The sequence below is a fragment of the Amblyomma americanum genome, chromosome 2 (assembly GCF_052857255.1).
Source record: "Amblyomma americanum isolate KBUSLIRL-KWMA chromosome 2, ASM5285725v1, whole genome shotgun sequence".
Classification (NCBI taxonomy): Eukaryota; Metazoa; Arthropoda; class Arachnida; order Ixodida; family Ixodidae; genus Amblyomma; species Amblyomma americanum.
The window spans coordinates 32,585,103-32,605,990 of NC_135498.1; the positions used below are offsets into that span (position 1 = coordinate 32,585,103).

The window sequence follows — 20,888 nt, forward strand, 5'->3', positions numbered from 1 at the left end:
AGCGATTGAATCGCCTGATTTATCTGTAGCATGCGATATCTCAAGTCCAATTCCACGTCCCAAAGTTTGGTTTGAAACGACTGGCCGAACAAACCTGTTCGCTTTGGTTGTCGTTACCGTGTCCTATGGACTTTTTGTTCTCGATACTACATTTTTACGGGCTGGATGCACACCTTGCTGCTACGGACTATGTATCGAGTGCGGGCAACGCAGTAAAAAAAAAAAATAACGAGCAAGAATTGTCTCCTGCGTACTATACACCAGGCGCGGACTGTGTGCCGGAAAGTGCGGCATGCCGCGAGTGCACACGAAACATTGTGCACTCAATAGGTTCGGATCAAATGAATTAGCCACAGTTGTTCGATATCAGATTGTGACTTCAGAAGAAAGGCAATGCAGCTGGTCGGATATGACAAGTGCCGACGTTACGAGTATTCGTTATAAGTAACGACTGACCTACCAGACATGAAGGTTAGGTACCAGCTTTGTCACGCTTGTTGCAAAGGCTGAGTAGACACGCACCGAGATATAAAAGAAGAGCGAGAGTTATGGGCGGCGCGCAAGACAATGTTGCGAAGCGGAAGCGGGTTGGGGTTGCAGGAAATGCAAGGATTTCGTGAGCAAAAGATGGTGTTCTTGTGCAGCTCTTCCAGGCTGAAATTTTATTCCCTCTCCCGGCTTCTAATTTCTATATTTTTCTACGCGTCTCTAAATTTTAGGAGCAGGCTTTCTCTATAAATGGATTAAATTCAAGTATCCATAAATATGTTCCTTTGTTGAAGCTTTTAAATTATTTTACGGTATAGAAGAGAAACTAACCAAGAAGTATACGCCGAGTGCATCAGGTGCCCTTCATTCTGGCCGTGGTGAGCTGTAAGTGATTTTGTTCGATTAGTCTTCTCTCTCTCTCTGCGACTAATTTTTCATTGCTGAGAGCTGTGGATGACAGCGCTATTTGTTGCGTTATTTCGGAAGCCTATAGTCGAATACAACTCAAGAACGAAGCGGAAACTGCTCCTCAGAGGAGGCCCTTCAGCCAGTGGCTACGACCGGTTCTTATGACGTCGCAGTTGACAATGGATTAATGGATTAACCGCGACGGGTTAACTGAGCCTTCTTTATACCCTGCATGCACGAGGCCTGTTCTCTTCCTGGCAGCGCAGAACACAGAAACGGAAGACCGCGAACAAATCCGAACTAATGTTTCGTTGATTATTTTTCTTCTGGCGCGTAGAGCAATACTTCCAATGTGATAATGACTCGATGTAACACATGATATACTTTCGGAGTGCTATGTATGTATGCGGTTACTTCTTTGCTGCAATTCGTAACTGGCGCTGCCGCCACTTCAAACTGCCTGCTGCGCATCCTTCAAGCTGTCAAGGGGCAGCTTTTTCTTGCAGCTGTCCTCCGCATTTAATCTACCTGTTCGCATGAAATAAACTTATTTGATTTATTCGGCTGCCACCACTGCTACGCGCCGTCAGTTCATCGCAAGGAGTTCATAGCTTGTGCCGCCGCAGTATGCAGATTTGTTGATTACGTTGATGATTACGTTTTCAAAGTTGCACATTCTCATCACCTTTCTGCACAGGTAGCAGTTACAGAAATCACCTAATCTCCTCACTGACGTTCGGCAAAGCTGGCCGAAACGCCAGCCTTCAGCAGCCTTCATCTCTGCGTGCAGTGAAAGCACTCATGCAAAGCACCGGAAACCAATTGAATTTCTAATCAGTAAGTGTGTCGACGGCGTGATGCCAATCGTGTAGCCTCTCATACAACATGCAAGAAGAAGTGAACCGGTGATTCACGCTTAGAACGTGTAACGAAGTGAGGGGCGTGTTCGAGCATGCAGGGACAGCTCATGACCGGTCGTAACCGGTGCAAAATACACAACACAAAGGCGTCTGGTCTGACTCACTCTTTCCTTTATTTGCAGCGCGACCACAAGCATCTGTACAAAATGTGCAACGCTGTAGAAAGCAGCAAGGGACTCGCAGCGGGGCATGAAGCGCAGACATCCGATCGCAATGGCGTGGACGTAGAACGTTCCGGCATCTATCACTCTTGCCAGCAGGGCTGCACACAGGTTCACCTGTACACGTCCTCCACATTGACGCACGTTCCTCAGCTGTTCAGTTCGGGGTGTTCCTCCTGAACCGCGCCGGTCGAAGCTTTCCAGTTTCTCGTACAGCGCACAATTCACTGGTGCTCGCATTCCCGAGGGATGTCGCGCGCTACATGACCCCGAAGCTGCCCTCCTTTATTTTTACCGCGACTGTACAGAACAGGAGGGAAAGGGGACGATGGTCTCGGGGAATTTCTCACACACGGTTGCGCATGCTCTCTGGATGTATGCTGTGATGCTTGCTCACTCCTCTAACCCTTGTGCCCGTAGCCGTAGCCTCCGAAGCCGCCGAGTCCGTAGCCGCCGCCGAATCCGTAACCGCCGCCGTAGCCTCCTCCGTAGCCATGGCCGTAGGCGACGCCGAGGTCGTAGTTGGCGAGGATGGGTCCTCCGTGACTGACCTTGCTCACGTGGTGAAGGCTCTTGATGAGGAAGGAGGGGCCAGGCAGGGACTTGCCGTAGCCGCCGCCGTAGCCGCCGCCGTAGCCACCGCCGTAGCCGCCGCCGTAGCCACCGTAGGAGACGACTCCAGCGAAGCAAACGCCGACGAGGGCGGCAAGGGCAACGGTAACCAGCTGCGGGGAGAAGGCAGGTTGATTCATGAAATAGACACCACCCCCAGTCGTACATTCATTTTGATATCAAGCGTACATTTTCCTAGTTGTTAAATCTGACGAAAAGGAAGAAAAGCGAATCGAAAAGTAAACTGGAGGCTTTAAGTTAGCATCGCAAGACCGTGAGGACTGGACACCGAAAACAAGATTTCTCTTTCGTGACGTCGCTTTTTCCGAAGGCCCTTTGGCGTACTAAACAATGCTTAGCCCGTCTCAGGGCCAAACCTTCTCAGCGTACCTCAGTATTATTTTGCATAATGAAGGTAATTAGTCGGAATGTGCTTATTGACCTTGAGCTGTTATTTTTCTTCTTCCGTTATGAGACGCTGATATTAGTGACTCATCTAACTTTGCTTTGAGATTTAGCTAAAATGTACCGGTGGTTCCAGGCCTCATTTCCCAAGCTAAGAAGGTTTAACTTCTTGAGGAATTTATGAGTTAATTGATGGTTGCGTCGCAGGTTAACAGCTGTTCTAATCGAAATCCGCTTGCCAGTAAGCGAACCAACAGAGCCAATCAAAACTGGAAGCATGGGTCACCTCTCCCTGCATGCTACCAAGGCAGTCTATGAGGTCCTTGCATGACCGAATTGAATGTCATTCTGAAGGCAGTCTGGGATGCCGATCTAGTTAACGTTACCAAGTTAGCTCGCAACGCTTAGAGTTGTGCACGGCAAGAAGCCGAGAAAGCTCAGTACAAATCCTTCGTATCCAAAAAGAGCATTCGTTGAATTGCAGCTTAGGGCACGTCTTCTTCGGAAGGCGGCGGCGGTGGACGGGCTGTTCGCTTACCATGGTCCTCATGGTGTCGGCGTTGGACGTTGGGCGCTGGGGCTTCAGCAGAATACGATTGAGCTACTCAAGAGGAGTGGAGCTGGAGTGTGCTTGGCCGTTCTCATGGAACGCCTTTTATACCCGCCCGGGCGCTGGGATACCGGAAGGTTGGATGCACTTAATAATGAGGCGTACGGCAGGCAGCACTCACTCTCTCTCTCCAGCGCCCAAGTGTGGGCTGAATTCTGCTCTAATTCCTGTCACTTCCTCTCGCATTTTCTTTCTTTTATTTCTCTCTCTCTCTCTTCCTCGAGATATGAGCACGATGTGGTGTTGGGTGTAGGCAGGACCAGTGATGGAAAGAGTGAACGAGATGATTGTTGAGGAAATGCAGTAATCAGGCGGCGGGCAGCGCCCGCTTGACTTTCTAGCCGAAATAACGCGATAACGCAACTGGTCCCCCGGTGCTGCCTCCCCTCTTCCGCGCCGCCGCCTGCAAAACTACACTACGCCTCACTCCACCCCACGTTCTCCATCCGCACTGCAGAGATCTCGTCGGCGACGGAGACGCAACGTCGTGCCGACAAGCGAACGTCGGCGGAAAGCGGACACTCGCGCGCGGTCACAATGGTCTCCGAGATCTCCGTCTGCCGCTCGCAAGGCGCTAAAGAAAGAAAAAAAAAGAAAAGACGGATAGATAGAAAAAGAAAACGAGCAGAGAAGAAAATGTGCCTCTTTATCGGCGAGCGGTCAGAAAAAAGACCGCCGTCGTCTCGGGCCTAAAAGCTCCCCGCGCCGCGCTTTGACAAACTAGTTTACAAAGGGAAAGGGCGTGCGACGGACACGCCAGAGACGCAACGGAGGAGAGGGTGCCTCTCGTATGCAAGTGGAAGAGCGCGCTCGGTGCTTCGTTCGCGCTTGTTTCCTTGTGCTGGTTTCTTCGTTTGTTGGTTATCATTTCTCTTTGGCCCGCCCCGGCTCTCGTGATGTCCGAGTGGAAAACGGCAGCCGTGCCGCGCCCATTGCGGCGGCTTCTATTCCAGCCTCGCTTGGTAGCCGCCGCCGAATGTCCGTCGGCGATCGAGATTACGTCGCTGGGACGCCGGTTGGCCCATTTGTTCCGAGATACGAGTGGCTCTTTTCGGAACCGCGCCGTTACCGAGTATAAGTACCTCACGCCTAGCGCTTTCTCCGGCTCTTGTTTCTCGGGCTGCGCCGCGCGAGCTTCGCTTATGCGCGAGAGTCCCGGACGCCTTCGGCTGTCGACGCCCAAAGTATGCCTGTTGTAGTACGTGGGACCCCGTGAATTGGGCGCTAAACGCGGCGCCTTTTTTTCACGCTCGCAGTCCTACGAGGCTCCTTTTCTGGGTCGAAATTCGGCATTTTTAGCTCGACGTGCTGCGAATGTGGAATGTGCTGTGTCTGCCTGTCCTGTAGCAGAACTTGCGAGTAAAGTAAGTATAGTATATAAGCAGTCTCCGTGGGACATAACGGGGACCCAGTCGGGGTGATCATCGTGCTCGGCGACTATGAAGACACCCGTCGCATGGGTTTCGAAGCGAGCAACACAGCACAAGGTATACCCTGGGAGTCTAGCTGCTGAAGTTCGACTTGCGTTGAAAGACTCCGGTTACGAGCCTGAATTCTCCGACAAATTGGTTTCACTAGGCTTCCAGTGTGAATTGTCATGCGCGCCAAAATTTCAGTCACTGGACCAACGAGAGTGGTAAGTTTGTAACGGCGTGCTTCCGAACGTTCGCTACCTCGGTGGACCTCGCGTAAGTATGTGGACACCTGCAAGCACCCCAGGCCATTTAATTCAGTGCAATCCCTGGCATGTTCCGTTCCTTCGTATCTTCCGGCGTAGATTCCTGTGGTGGCGCTTAGTTTAAACCATAGGCTGCAATAAGTGACTCCGGAAGAAAAGACAAGAGATTATTACACCATCCTGCATGGTTCGCTTTACCATTTCTTGCATATCGCCCATTACCCGACTGTATAAGCTCGTTGAGGCATGCTGTTCACCCCGGCGCTGGGTAACGGGATCAAGGTATTCGATTTTCGCAGCGTCCATGTAGACTGCATTTTTTTTCTGGCAATTTCAACATGATTACGTGTTCCTCTTAAACAGACCATGCCTTTAAAGGTACGCCAGGCTTATCTAGGAAATGTAATCCTGTACAAACAGCTTGGTGCTCCGTAAAACACAAAAAAAATTCAGCGAGAAAGAGTAGTAGTGGGCTGCGCGATAGGGAGACGAACAATTCCCTATATTTTGCATTTCTACTCAGAAAATTAGTGTTAGTATGCTCTCATGGAGAATGACGGCGGTCAGTTAGAGGTAGCTTATTTAGAGGTTATATACACAGTTTTCTTGACTCGGGCACCTTGTTATTGCATGCAGCGAGGCATCTGAAGCTTTGAGTGATAATTCCTGCAGGAAAGCTTGCACGGGATCTCCTAGCCACTTGAAGAATGTAAAGCATTGAGCTGGCAGTTGAGTTCGCCTAATATTCAGAATTGAGCCTCTTTGAGCTCAGTGCATTGGAAGGATGCATACGGTAAAAGAGCAAGTTACCGCATACGAAGCACCCTGATGCGCATTTTGGGCAAAAGACATTGCTCCATCCACATCAAGTTCCGCATAAACTACAGGATTCGTATAAATAAGCGGACGATACAAGAAGACGTTGAAAACAAATGGTCCCATCATTAGGTACGAAACCAAAGGCGCTGTCTTCTACAGAGCGGCAAGCACTACGCGTTTGCTGAAGGACGAAATTTCGCGCCTGTTTTTGGCCACTCCAGAAAAATAATCACCCAAGTTGTTGCTTACAGTCGCCAGTTTAGCCGATCGAAGCGCACACGATAAGTTTTGGGCCAGTATCCGTGATGTCATAGATTGGCATCTCGTGACGTCATAGTTTAGCTGAAACCCAGTGTCAGTTTCGGTTTCCTGGTTTCTGCTGTTTTCAAATACTTCTACTCAGCATTTTGAAAAATGTTTTTTTTTTTGTACCGGACAGAAGGAATTCTTAGGATTGTGATATGATTACGAACTCAAAATCTTCAAAAAGAAAAAAACAACATGAATTCGCCCTCTAAATATCCCGCCCGCTTCCCTGGGGTGTTACTAAGAGGTGGGGTAAAAAAGATAAATTCAATTTTTATTGCGGAAAAAGTCGTTAATCTGTTTTAAATGGTTCTCAGATAATCTCTTTGAAAGTAGGCTCTCAGAGCTGCTGAGAGTGGCTTATTCTTTTTCCGGAGAAGTTCAGCTTGCGAAAGGCGAAAGTGCTTTCCGTTAAGGTGTTAAGGTGAATATGTGGCACGGAAGGTAAAGATTGCGCGCTGAGCGGTCCCATATATCACAGGGGCGACCGCGGTGAAGGTCACGGATACTCAAGGTGAAGTCCTGCAGCAGGAAAGTTTAACATGGCGCGGCCAAGTAATGCATCGGACATCGACGACGAATAGCAAGAATTCGACAGTGATGCATGGAAGCACGGAGAAGGGAACCGAAGCCGAACTAAAAGAAGACTCGGGGGCTTCTCTGGGAGAGACCACGAAGCATTTCAGATCGTGATACAGCTAAAAGAGCAACTTCAGATAATTAGCCCATCGCGGTGGCTCATTGGTTAGTGGTGAAGAATTATGGCGCAAGGGTAGCTTTGGCTAAAAAGCCTTATGGCACAAGGTGTTTCCGCTTATTCAAGGTGGGCTCAAAGACATATTTCCCAAGCATTTCACCCCAGAAAAACCGATCACCAGGCCAAGGGAAAACTTGTACTATAGTATCACAGGTGGGTACCTGGTGTCACTGGGCAATGTCTAACCCCGCAGCTTCCGTTTGCGAGGCGGATGCTCAAACCACTAGGCCACAGCTGCGGTAAGGCTCAGTGGCTAGTGCGCTCGTCTACGGAGCCGGAGGACCTGGGTTCGAACCCGATCGCTGCGTCCTCATTTCGATGGAGGCGAAACGCGAAAGGCGCCCGTGGGCTGTGTGATGGTAGCGGCCGTTAAAGATCCCGAAGTGGTCGAAATTATTCCGGAGCCCTTCACTATGGCACTTCTTTCTCTCTTCCCCCTTCTTTCACTCCCACCTTCCTCCCTCTCCCTCACGTCGCGGCTGAGGTGTCCATCGAGAAGTGAGACCGTTACTGCGCCATTTCCTTTCCTCAAAGCCAGTTCTCACTTTTATTTCTGATAATTAAGAACACAGCCGCAGGAAACCTGACGAAGACGGCGTAGGCAGTGTCGTATACACATCCAACTTCCTCAACAATGCGTATACATAGTTCAAACCTAACTGTCTAAGCCGCCGGCTGTCTGCCTATATAACCCACTTATGGACCCGAAAAGCCTAAAACTATGGCCCCACAGACACTCGGTCGTTATATGCTCTCACTTCGTAGTGGGCGAACGCAAGAGCAGGGACGCGACGAGGAAGGCGGGCGGCCAACTGGTCCGTGGCGAAGGGCACGCATGCTCGGCGGGCGACCGAATTTGCCAGCGCTGAATGGCCCCGCGCGAGCGACGGACGCTCATTGGCAGAAAGTCCGCTGGCGCCGTGGCTGTTTCCGGCCCCGCGCTTGTAGGTCCATTCTCAAATAAGCGCTGCACACATAAAACGAGCTAGAGACAAAGGCTACACTTTATTTCTATGGGCGGCAATTATGTCCGCCACGTCACTGCTGAAAGACGTTCGCAGCAGTGCGTCCTTGCTAAAAAAAAAAAGTTGGGCTAAGGCTTAGCTAAAGTGTTAAGCCTCGATATCTCGAAGCGAAAAGCTTCGTGGCGATACTCGTGGTTTAGCTTAAGGTTTCATACATGCTGCTTTTGAGCCAACTCCCGCGCTACCACTTCTGGGTCTTCTTCCAGGCGAGAGGTCAGACGACGGCTGCGGCCACCTGCGCTCCGCGTGACGTCACTCGGTTTCGCGCATGCGCAGCTGTGGCAAATCTGTAGTGTGGCTCACGCGAAGCCCGGTGTTGACGAGCCTAGTGAAGCTTTTCGCTTCAAAAATAAAATTATGAAAGATCACTGTAAGGGTTATTGTCAGTGAGCGTAAGATTGCAAACGAAGTCATAAGTTGCGTAAACATAGCCCAACTTGCGTTTCGCTCCTTGAAATTAAGTATATTCGCGTTATGTGTTTTCACTTTTATAATTTGTATAGTATGTGTTCCAGATGTTTATCAAGCACTTGGATGTTGAAGGGAAGATGCAGCGGTCCGCTAGTGCCCCAACACACCGGAAGTCTCAAGTGACAGTGATTCGTGATCGAGGTGCATACTCCACGGGGACTGATCACCACGACAGCTTCCACGATCTATAAACATCCGATACCTGTCACATCAAGGTCGCCACCGATGCTTTCGCACTGACATATGCAAATACTTCATACAGCCCACAAGCTTAACCTAACGCGCTGAAAAGAAAACTTTAATATTTTTTTTTCGGATGTCTCAATACGTTTAAAATCTACTGCCTCGTTTTCTGGACACGCTGCAAAGCAGAACCGGTGCACATTCTAGCCAGCAGTTACCAGGTATTTTTATGTGACTGTAAGAAACGATATCCTGCTTGTTGCAACATTTTGGTAGCTACAACTGTTGCTGACGCATAATAGAGTATATAACCAAAACTCGTTTTCGGCGATTCCGTTATACTATCTCTTTTCATATCTCGACGCGTCTAGCATGTGTGCGGCCCCCACTCAATAGCGCCATACAGTGCCGCCGCTCCGAAGCCCTTGGAAATCTCGATAGAGTACCGCGCTGCCACTTCGGCTCAATAGGCCATTGACTCGATGGCCATCGGAGCTGCCCGTTCAGTAGCGCTCAACCGGCCTGCGGGTCGACAGACTATCGGCTCAAGGGCCTTCCCTCTTCGAGGCGCATTACGATAGCGAAGGACGCAGTTGAAAGAGACGTAAAACGTTCCAGACGTATGAAGGGGGGGAATTAAGGTCTTACAAGGCTGCTTCCGCATAACATTTCGGCTAATGGAAAAGGGCGGGGTCAGAGAGGCGCAAATAGATAGCTACTTTCAGCGATATAACTCGTATAATTCAGGCCGCGGCGGTCGCATTTCGATGGAGGCGAAACGCTAGATCTGGCCCGTGTACTGTGCGGTGTCAGTGCACTTTAAAAAACCCCAGGTGGTCGATGGTCGAAATTATCCGGAGATCTCCACTACGGTGTCCCTCATAGCCTGAATCGCTTCGGGATGTTAAATCCCGTAAACCAAACTAAACCGATTATGTTAATTCAGAAGAATAAGGATAAGATGAACGTTTCACGATGCAGGGCAACGAATACAGATATAAACTGCATCATGTGTTCAATCAGAACGAAGATATCGGAGAAGGCGCCATCACTGAACTGGTTGAGTACACAGTGAAAGTCTACGGACTCTCATTGAACGTGAAAACAAGATCATGCTAAAAAGTTTTGTGGGGATACAGACTGTAGAAAACTGACATCGTCAAATATATATATATATATATATATATATATATATATATATATATATATATATATATATATATATATATATATATTTCTTTTTATGTGGCTGGAGGCAGCCTATTTGGTTACAGCCTGTATATAGCTCGGGCCTTAGAACTCCGTGCAACGCTCTGCCGCATCTCAGGTGTCAGGAAGGCTTAGACTTCAGTACAGCAAAAAACGCCGCTTGCTGCCACTCAGCGATAGCTCAAATTTTATTTCGCTCTCTGAATGTTGCTCTGGACGCCCTGCTTCTGAACCACAGAACAGGAATATATGGCTCCTATGACAAACACATCGACACTGTAAAGGCCATCCCTTAAGCTACAGCTCTCGATTTTATGTTGGCGCTTTCAGCACCCAGATGAACCTGTTTTTAGTTCGCTTTCTTTGTTACTCCTGAAAAGGCGCGCATGCATTGCTGCTTTGTTTTCCTCTCATAAAACGGATCTTTCTTGTTATCTCCTCTCACGACATTCTAGTCTGTTCCTATTCCTTGCTACACGTCCAGCAACATGTTTCCCCCTTTCCAGACACTACACTGTTAACAACGTGTAAAAGAATGCCGAAAAAGCAAGCAAAGATGAGCACGCGTAGTTTTCACTCTTCGTTCGGAGGCTTGTAAAAAAACAAAACAACCATAGTAACAACAGGCAGGCAAATACGAAGGGTTGTTTTACTTCCTCCCGTTATAAATCTTTCTAAAAAAAAAAATACTCGTCCCGGGCGCAGCGCACCTGCGGACTGTGCGAATCGCCGTTGATCTGACGGGGAAAAGCGAAGCAGGTGGCCCGAAGCGGCAACCGCAAAAGCAAAAGGGATAAACGACGGAGGCAGAAAAAAAAAGGAAATAAAAACGCACTTTCGTATCTGGCGCTCCGCTTGGATGGCGCTCATAGCTCTGAAAAAAAAAGCTAATAAAATTAGGCTGCGCAACGCTTTTCTGCTTGTTGTTTGCTTTACGTGGAGGGTCCACGCACATGGCAGTCATTAGAAATCAGACACGCCCGCGGAGCGACCGCGCGGAGGAGATGCTATCCTTTACGCACGCAGTCAAACAGTCGGCGCGCCGAAATGCTCCGACAACCGCGTGGAGAAGGTGCGCGAATTTCCGCATTCTCTCCCGGGGAACGCACGTACAACTGCGCACCACGTACACGCCCTCCTCACCCTTCTGTCCCCAACACACACACACACACACACACACACACACACACACACACACACACACACACACACACACACACACACACACACACACACACACACACACACACACACGAGCGCGCGCGCACGCACGTACAAAAGGCTCGCGGCAACAGCATTAGAGAGCGTGCGTGTGCCAGCGCGGAAGAGCACACCGGCGACCGCGTTATATACTCTGTCAGCGACAGATTGCGAAAGCACGACACGACAAGGCCGCCACCCTCCCCCTCCCCTCTGAGTGACGCACACCCTCTCCGCGTCGCGGGAGGGGGGATCATCTGGCTTTCACGCGATGCCGTGTGTAATTGCGGATGTCAAGCGCCCTCCCCACTTCCTTCGTGCGTGCCTGCGAGCGTGCAGAGTATCATGCACCATTCCTTGGCGCACATATACACACATTCGCTACGTGGCTCAACGCAATACCCCTTTCCACCCTCTTTCCTCCTCCGCCTCCTCGGTTCCGGTGCCCGTCCGAGCGCGCCGCTTTTTCATCTCTTCCCCTGCGGCTACGGAGACCCCACACGTGCACGCCGGCGCCAAGAGCCGTCCAAACGAGCTACGCCAGCGGCGGCTCGCGGGGGTAAATATTTAAAAAGGGGGCGGTTAGCTCGCGCCGCTGCATGACTACTCCTTCTCGCCCCCCCATTCCACACACTCACTTCCCTCCTTCCTCCCTCCGTCGCTTCAGCCCTCGTCAGCAAACGCTCTCCGTTACGCGGCGTTATATACACAGTGCGTAATCTAGATGCGCGCACTCGCGTCGTTCACAGGGCAGCTTATGAAAAGTCGCTTTGCAGAGCTGCCAACTATGCGGTAGCTAAGAGCCCTATTTGCGTGTTTAGTATACGTGTATGCATATAGAAGGGAGCTTCTGAGACAGGCGACAAAGTATTGAAATCGTTTCCTCGTAAACCCACTGCGCGCCTTGTTTTCAACGTCTGTTACGACTTACGAGGCGTACATATATACAGTACTTCGCTCGTGTGTTTATCGAAGCACGCATAGCGGCTTGCACTTGTGCTTTGTCTCGTTTTATTTGCGTCTGTCGTGGAGGCATTCTAGAATGCCTGCTTCGCAAGCACTTGACGTCGGAAGACCCGCTTTGGCTGCGCGCTTTCGCCGAGTGTTTCCTTGCAGGCGCATGCATAATATGGCGCCTTTTTGTAGACGACGGCGCCGATGATGTCTGCGCTTGTCACTTTGCAGAATCGCGTTCCGCCGCGAATCTTTTCGGAGTATTTTTCAACAGAAGAGGCGTCATTCTGCAAGGCAACGAGGCAAGGCCAGGCAGAAACGCGCCACGAACAAAAATAAAGAAATGGGAAAAGTCGTTCGCGAAGGGTTTTATTCTGGCGGAGCGGCCGCCAGCCCGATTCCCCCCCCTCAACACTTACACTTCGTGTTGGAAGCGTTTGGAAATACTGACGCTGCATGAATGAGACAAAAGCGAGGAAAGTGAATGTTGTAGAAGATAAGAATAGAACAGACCTCGCGAGTCAGGCGCACGGCTGCTACCTGGTGCAGTTTTAGAAGATACCGATATACGCAATATATGCGACAACGAAAGGCCGTCTAAAAAGGCGAATGGAGCAACTCTTGCGCCCTGGAGCCGAGTCGGTGAGTAACACAGTGAATCGGGCCGTAAGATTGGCGGCCAATCCTGAGGAACGCTGAGGCTAGGGCCTCAGCTCTGCGTCGATTGAACACTCCGAGGAGCTTTTTTAGTGGGAAGGAACAAGAACGAAATTTGTATTTACATTACATACCACAGCTCGCAAAGAGACGTGCCTTCGCAAGAGTGCTCGCAGTCCACATCATGAAGCTAAATCAAGGGTGCAACCAGCTGGTGCATGCACATTCTATGCAGTGTACACCTAATGTTCCACGCTTATGCCGAAAAAGAAAAAAAATAATAAGAACTGGAACCGAAGGTCTAGAAGAAACAAAAACGAAAAACACAAACGTGGTTAAGCGACGGTATAATGTGCCTGCACAGCTCACGCGAGCCCGCCCTGAGAGACAATGGTGTCACGTGAAAAAGGAATAGCGGCATGCGATGATGAAATACAACTAAACGAATGTTGTGCTGGGTCCCAAGCTATTTTATCTGCTACCATAAAGCAAAACGGAAGCACATACACTGTGCATGATGATAAAGCATCACTGAAATTTGCCGTGAATTCATTATTGTTGTTCGAGAAATATCAACAATATTATAGAGAAACATTTAAAAAATAGTTGAGCACTTCCGCCCAACAGAATTTTTAAACGGATTACGGTAACCAGATATGTCGCGATTAAACCACTATCCCACTTAGTGGCAGCTGAGTATAAAATGAAAAACAACTACCCAGGTAGCACTGAAACATTACAACAATATTACTTTTTATTTTGTTCAAACGTTATTTAATTTTTCTTAATGTCGTTTTTTTCGAACGTTTCGAACAAATTAGCGCTAGAATAAGCTTTCTGTAACATCGAAACATTTAAACAACATGATTGTAACATTCTCAAGAGTCGAAAACAGGCAGGCCCGCAGTTCTGAAGGTACATAACTTCATCAACGCTCTGCGGGCTCCAAAATAGAGCGCAACATGCAACTCATACACTCAGCCCCGAACGGATACCTTGGAGTCAAGCCATTACTGACGGGTGCGCCAGGAGTGCTAGCGGCGAATGGGTAATAAGCAAAGCTGTCTACAAAATAATGGGACTGTGAATGCAATCAATGGCTGACACATTCTAAGAGATTTAGATACAAAGTGCTTCTAGTTGAAAAACATCTTTGCAGTAAGAACACCTTGGAAAATTTCTGGGAGCCAGAGCTTGAAATATATGTGTACCTTTGGTGTATAATTATGACTGAAACATTTTTATAACGTATAGAAGGTTATATTTAAAAAAAATGTTGATTTGGAACGTTACGTTTAATGTTTAGGGTACCACATATAAAATTTGGCTAATTTTTAACACTGTACTAACATTTGAAAGCCAGCGTTAGCATACTTTTAATACTGAATTAATGTTTTCTACATAACAAGACCTCATTTGCTAGGTTGCAACGTTAATTTACCACTACTGCAACTTATATATAACATGTTTATAAAATTGTTCTAAAGTTCGGTGCTAACTGCATGATAGTGTAAGTGGATTCCACGAACCGAAGACTCGATTATCGCCCTGCCAGCGCCCTTGACCACGGCATCCTGTGGAGCGAGCAAGCGGGAAAGGGAAAGGCAAAAAGCTCTTCTTCGTCTGTCAGCGTACTAAAGTAAGTGATGGTACATATGCCCTGGCAGTCTGCCACAACTCAACTGCTACTCGAACTGAGCTCTTCGGTGAGCCTCCCGTTCTGCTGTGCTTTCTCCATTCTTCCCCTACGCGCTGTTCGCTCTCCTCTCTCGTGAAGTGCAAACAGCTGTGCGTGTATCGAGTCGGGTTGTGCGCGGAGGACAGACAGCCTCGCAGTGGCGCGACAAGAGGACAAGCAGAGAGAGGGGCGGCGGCCCGAGGGACCCCCAAGAGAGCCTGGGTGGCCACAGAATCCAAGCCACGCTGCTGGCCCCAGCTAACGATTCGGTTTGCCTTTCGCGGCTCGCCGCCAACTCCCGGCCACTTGGAACCGAAGCGAGCGGCCGCGTGGACTAATGCCGGTGAAAGCCGCTGGGAGCGAGCGCTGCCGGCACACTGCCTCCGCCGTTGCGCCAAGAATGCAATTAGAGCGAGGCTGGCCGTTAAATCGATACGGTCTCCGCGGCCGCCTATAAATTACGGACGCCGCTCGGTCCTCCTCGGAAGGCAGGAGGAGCGGGCTTCGACCAGGGGCCCGAATCATCTCGTATAAGGAGGCGCGCTGCTCGCTTAACGAGTGTTAAGTCATTTCACGAGCGATATAGAGACGCGGAAGGTGAAATGATGCCCGCATTGATCTCTGTGGAGAGGAGGGTGCCGCTCAAAGGGCGTGTTCCGCAGAGAGCTACCGCCACCCCCGGCGTCGTTTCAGGGCCGCGAGTTAGATGGGTGGGTCGATGTTTTGCGACAAGGGAGCAGATAGATACTCGAGCGCGATATAGTTGGTTCGCGAGGAAAAAAAAAAAAAGTGCGCCTGCAGTTTCTGGCACGGTCCTAGTAAAGCCAAATTCGCACTTTTCAAAACGAAGGACGAAATTCTAGCTAATGGCCGCAAATTCAAGAACACTGACTACTCCGTCGGTGAAGATTTTTCACGCCGCGTTCGCAATGTGCGCAAACATCTAGTTACATTTGCCAAAAGCAAGACTAACCGTTTTTCTTTGCGATACAAAACCCTGTTCATCGGTTCCCGACGATATATCTTCGACGAACCATCGCAATCTGTAAAAGAGATACCATAGCGGTTGCTGCGCCGCCAGCCCCCAGCCGCTCATGTACCTAACACCCCCCAGCCTAATCTTTCCTTTTCGGCGATTTTCACAAACATACGTAGTTTTCTTCCGAAACGTGAAATCATCTCCAATCTTGTGTGTTCATCTGCTAGTAACTTGCTGATACTTACCGAAGCATGGCTCCCTAATGGCATCACTGATACTGAAGTTCTTGCTGACTTACCGAATTTTAACCTTCTTCGCAAAGATCGCACATCCGCTCGAGGTGGAGGCGTTTTCATCGCAGTTAGCAATCAGTTCTCGTGTACAGTTATTAATATTCCATCAGACCTTGAGATAGTATGGCTACTTTGTCGCGCTGCGCCCCAAACCGTACTGCTGGGCGTTTGTTATAGAGCGCCAAATACCAACTCCGATTTCTCTCGAATTCTTAACGACGTGATCAGCCAATTAACGAGGAAATACCCAAAAGCGCATATCATTCTTTTTGGAGACTTCAATTTTCCAGAAATCAACTGGCAGACACAGACAGCTGTCGGCAACAGGGAAGCGAATGATTTTATCGAGGTCTGCCTAAACTTCAACTTAACTCAAGTGGTATCTGAACCGACCCGCGGTGCAAACATCCTAGATCTAATCCTGACTACCCGATAGATACATCCCCAAAATAAGCTTCCACTCGGACCGCCAGAAACCATGGTATACCAAAACGATAAAAAGACTCGACAATAAAAAGAAGCGCCTTTTCCGTGCGGCAAAATTAAAGCAATACGACGAGTGCGCATGGGAAAAATACTATACAGCCGAACGCACCTACCTATCAGAAATTCGCTACGCAAAATACTCTCTCCTTCACAACGACCTCCCCAAATTGTTGACTTCCAATCCCAGAAAGTTTTGGCAGGTCATAAGTGAGCACCCGGCACATACCATCACTCGAACTAAAGAGTCTGGAGAGGAAGCTGATGACATTGAGTGCGCTGACATTTTTAATAACGCCTTTTCATCTGTGTTCACTAATGAAATTCACCCACCAACTGCAACTTTCGCCGTCATTATAGAGTCCAGCATGCCTGCTATCGCGTTTTCTGAAGCCGGCATTACCTCGCTCATTGAACACCTTAAAACTTCATCATCGGCCGGCGTCGACGAAATTAACTCCAAAATACTGCGCAACACTAATAATATTTCTGCAATGTACTTATTGTTATTGTTTTCACAGTCGCTTTCTACAGGTTCCATTCCGGATGACTGGAAAGTGGGAAAGGTCATTCCCGTCTTTAAGTCCGGTAACAAAGATTCTCCTTTAAATTACCGTCCGATATCATTAACCAGCATACCTTGCAAAATCATGGAACACGTCATCTACTCTCAAATCATGGACTTTCTTGACGCTATCAACTTCTTTCATCCCTCACAACACGGGTTTCGCAAGGGTTTGTCATGTGAAACTCAACTGGCCGTCTTTCTTCATGACGTTCACTCTAACCTCGACCTAAATTTACAAACTGACGCTATTTTTCTAGACTTTGCTAAAGCATTTGATAAAGTTCCCCACAGGCGTTTACTGCTAAAACTAACCATGCTAAAACTGCATCCTAACGTCTTATTGTGGATCGAAGAATTCCTTTCTAAGCGCTCCCAGTTTGTTCTCGTTAACAGCCAGAGTTCCAACCCTCTTCCAGTAACATCAGGCGTACCCCAAGGTTCTGTACTTGCTCCCCTCCTATTCTTAATCTACATAAACGACTTACCCTCAAACCTGGTTTACAATGTTCGTCTGTTTGCAGACGACTGCGTTATTTACCACACGATTTCCAACACCTTTGACCAATCACAGCTGCAAAACGACATTGACACAGGGCATGCCTGGTGCGATGACTGGCTAATGTCGCTTAATCCTAATAAATGGAAACTCGTATCTTTTCACCGCCGGCGTAACCCCCATATTTTCCCTTACTCCGTTGCTAACGTTCCACTAGAATCTGTATACTCATACAAGTACCTAGGTGTCACCTTGTGCCAGGATCTCTCCTGGCGCTCTCATGTAACGAACATCGTCGCATCAGCTAACCGGTCATTGGGTTTTTTGAAACGTCACCTACGGCGCGCCCCTCAAAGTATTAAACTTCTCGCCTACCAATCACTCATTCGACCAAAACTAGAATACGCATCTGCTATCTGGAGCCCGCAACAAGCATATCTCATCAGTTCACTAGAATCTGTCCAAAATCGCGCCACGAGGTTCATTCATTCTGCCTATTCATACGACATCAGTGTATCGTCACTTAAACGACAATCAGGTTTATCAACTCTTGCCCATCGTCGTCGCATTGCTTCTCTTAGTCTGTTTCATAAGTTTTTTTACAGTTCCCTCGGACAACCACCCTACATCACACCGCCCGCTCGCATATCTCATCGCACCGGCCATCCACTGCAAGTGTCATGCCAACGCTCCCGCACCGTCACTTTTTCCGCATCCTTTTTTCTTCGCACTGCTAAAGACTGGAATGGCCTTCCCCACGACGTTGATGCCATCACCTGCCGATCAAGTTTTGTGAACAATTTAAATATGCATTTCATAAATATCATGTAAGCAATCATATTCAACCCCTATTTGTACTCCCACCCCTTATGTAACACCCCCAAAGTGGGGTCTTTAAGGTAATAAAGTGAAGTGAAGTGAAGAGAAATATTAGGTTTGCAAAAAAGAAAATAAATATAAAAAAGACGGGGACACGTCGTAAAGATTTGCGGAAAGTTAACAGCAGTCAGCAACGCCAGGAATCAACCCAGAACCATTCGCTATCGCCGCTATACAGATGGAGCTCTTTGAACACAAGTTCGTCCTGGTTTGATGCAATAAACCAGGAAAAAAAATTACTCAGTGCGATTAATCCAAATGTGTTGCAAATGATAGCGGCAATTGTGCCCTGACATGGCTTATAATGATGTCGTTAAAACAAACGGAGTGTGCTTATTAGAGACTGTACAGAAGAGAATTCGAGAGACGACACTGAGACGTGATTATGAGGGATGATGTCGTGAAAGGTGCTTTATTGAGAAACTGTTGACGAGTCGTTCTTGTATCATTTGGGGGCTCAGAAGGTGGCCTTGTGATGCGTGTAGTATGCCGAAGGTCGAAGCCGGGACTGTGCTCACTTGCTTTTGAAGCATGTTGTTCGCTGACCTCGGCGGCATCACGCGTAAGCCCATTCATACGCGCTGGTTCCCTTACCTGACAGTCGGGGTAGTAGTCACGACGACATGGACGTGGCTGCGACCAAGAACAAAACGAAAACGCAGCTTCGACGAAACAGCAGAACGCATATGCATTCCTGCGTGTTAGGGCTTTTTATTTAGTCTTCTTTTCGCGCTTGCGCAGTTTTTCGGTGCGTACGGATTAGAAAGTGTGGGGCAGCAATAAGCTGCGTCTCACCGAGACGTCTTCTTAACAGTTACCGCTCTAAAATTCGCCCGACACACAGAACCGGCTCTCCCGTCCGTATCACTAAGATATAGCATTGCATACACCCATGTACAGGGTCGTCCACTCTTAGTGCGAACACGCGAGCGCATGTCCGTGCTCCTTAGAGGGCCACTGTCTCTGGCATTGCCGTACATCGAAGCGAAGTGACAGATGACGCGAAGCACCACGTCCAGGACCATCTTCCCCTGAGCCATTTTGCTGCTGCGATGAGTGGCTGTGTCGCATGCAGTGGACCTCTCAAGAGTGCGTCCAGACACTCGCGTGTTCGCACTAAATGTGGACGACTCTGCACATCGTGCACATACGTGCATCTGTAGTGAACAGCGGTAGATATCACTGACCTGCCATATCGAACCCACGGAGATATCAATATACGCGATTCCTCTTCGGGGGAATGGCACTGAGCCACTCTTTATAGTCGGACGTCGATAAGAACAGAGTTGTCAGTCTTCCTGGGCTCTCAAATGCACAGCGACCCTCCCTCCGGCCCTCACATTGCTCCCCGACCTTTCCCCCTTCGGCCTCTCACATCGCTCGCCGATGTCGTCGTGCACGCCGGTGCACCGCATATATCCGTTTCAATTTGCATGAGGTGAGGACAGCAGCGTATCTTCCCCAGTTGCAGCCAATTTATCGAGCCGCCTTCTTGCTGCGCTTCCCGTGCAAGCTGCCCTCGGCTTCCCTGCGTGGCTGACTCGCGGACACTCGTGCGCCGGCGCGTTTCGCCGGCTTTGCGCGGCCAGGATATGCGAGTCACGTCTTTTCGAGCCTCCGCGCAGCCGGGCGCCGCAGCCACTGCTCTTCACATCTGCGGGAGAGGGGGGAGAGGGGGTGTGCCGTCGTCGGCGGTGGCCAAGCGAGAACTGCCGTCTCGCCCTCCTGCATCATCCATCTGCAGCGCAGCACCGTGCCCGCCACAGCGCCGGGCCTTATTCTACGCTATGATGCTGGCTGGCTGGAGGGGGCCATCCGCGGTATATACCCTCGGGTGCCTTGACCGGCTTCGGCCCGGTTGCCGGGCGTTTGCCAAGAGTGGCACGTTTGGAGAGAGTAGTTTACCGGGTGGAAACTCGTGTTTGAACAGGCCTGAATAACACGCAGGGTGGCTATATGAGTCCACGAGCAAACAGCGCGTACTAGAGGGGACAAAATTACGAGACTCACCGTTATCCACTGACACCATAACTTTTCATTTTTTTCCCTCACACTGTAACCGACTAGAACAACTGTCTATTGTGATTCGACACGCTTTGCTGTTTTGTTAACTTTTTCACATTTGTTTTTTTCGCCTCTTTGCTCACCCTGCTTGGACTTGTACAAGGTTTGCAGTATTGAGTAAATGCATGTACAGATAATACCCAATAAATAAGTGTGTCTGCCGAGTCCTACCAGCAGCGGCATAGGCCGTCAACGGGCCCAGCACGCGCTCTTCGATCCCTCTAAAGTGTGCAAGCTTGTGCACTGGCAGGACAGTGCTGTCTAAATTTGCTGCATGAATTAAAAAGCCATCATGATGTTCACGAACAGTAGAGAAGACTGCCTCGCGTCGAATTGTAGGCAACTCTTTGAGCGTGAAATTAAACGGGAAGGAGGGGGGGCGGGGGGGGGGGGGGTACAATTTCAGCAATGCATTCCCTGAGCTTTTTCCTTGATAAAAACTGGGACACTGAGATTCTTCAATGTATAATGGGCAAGCGAGACGTTTCACTTTGAGAAATCACCAGCCTCTAGCTAGCCTAAGTCTAACCTGAACCAAATTTCCGAAAGAACACGCACCTAGGCGCATTGCTGGAGAAACTGCA

The 20,888-nt window shown here is 49.2% G+C and overlaps 1 protein-coding gene across 2 annotated transcripts; it reads right to left on the reverse strand.

Annotated features, from left to right (window-relative positions):
* Positions 1 to 1,922: 1,922 nt before the first annotated feature.
* Positions 1,923 to 11,203, reverse strand: LOC144118450 (uncharacterized). 2 transcript variants are annotated; one of them, XM_077651387.1, is made up of 2 exons: positions 10,889 to 11,203; positions 1,923 to 2,703 (listed from the first exon to the last, which is right to left on the reverse strand). In XM_077651387.1, exons 1-2 carry the CDS (start codon positions 11,015 to 11,017, stop codon positions 2,380 to 2,382), a joined length of 453 nt encoding a protein of 150 aa, XP_077507513.1. In that variant the 5' UTR covers positions 11,018 to 11,203; the 3' UTR covers positions 1,923 to 2,379. The 2 variants fall into 2 exon arrangements, with proteins under 2 accessions (XP_077507513.1, XP_077507514.1); XM_077651388.1 differs by lacking the exon at positions 10,889 to 11,203 and adding an exon at positions 3,534 to 3,821.
* Positions 11,204 to 20,888: the final 9,685 nt, after the last annotated feature.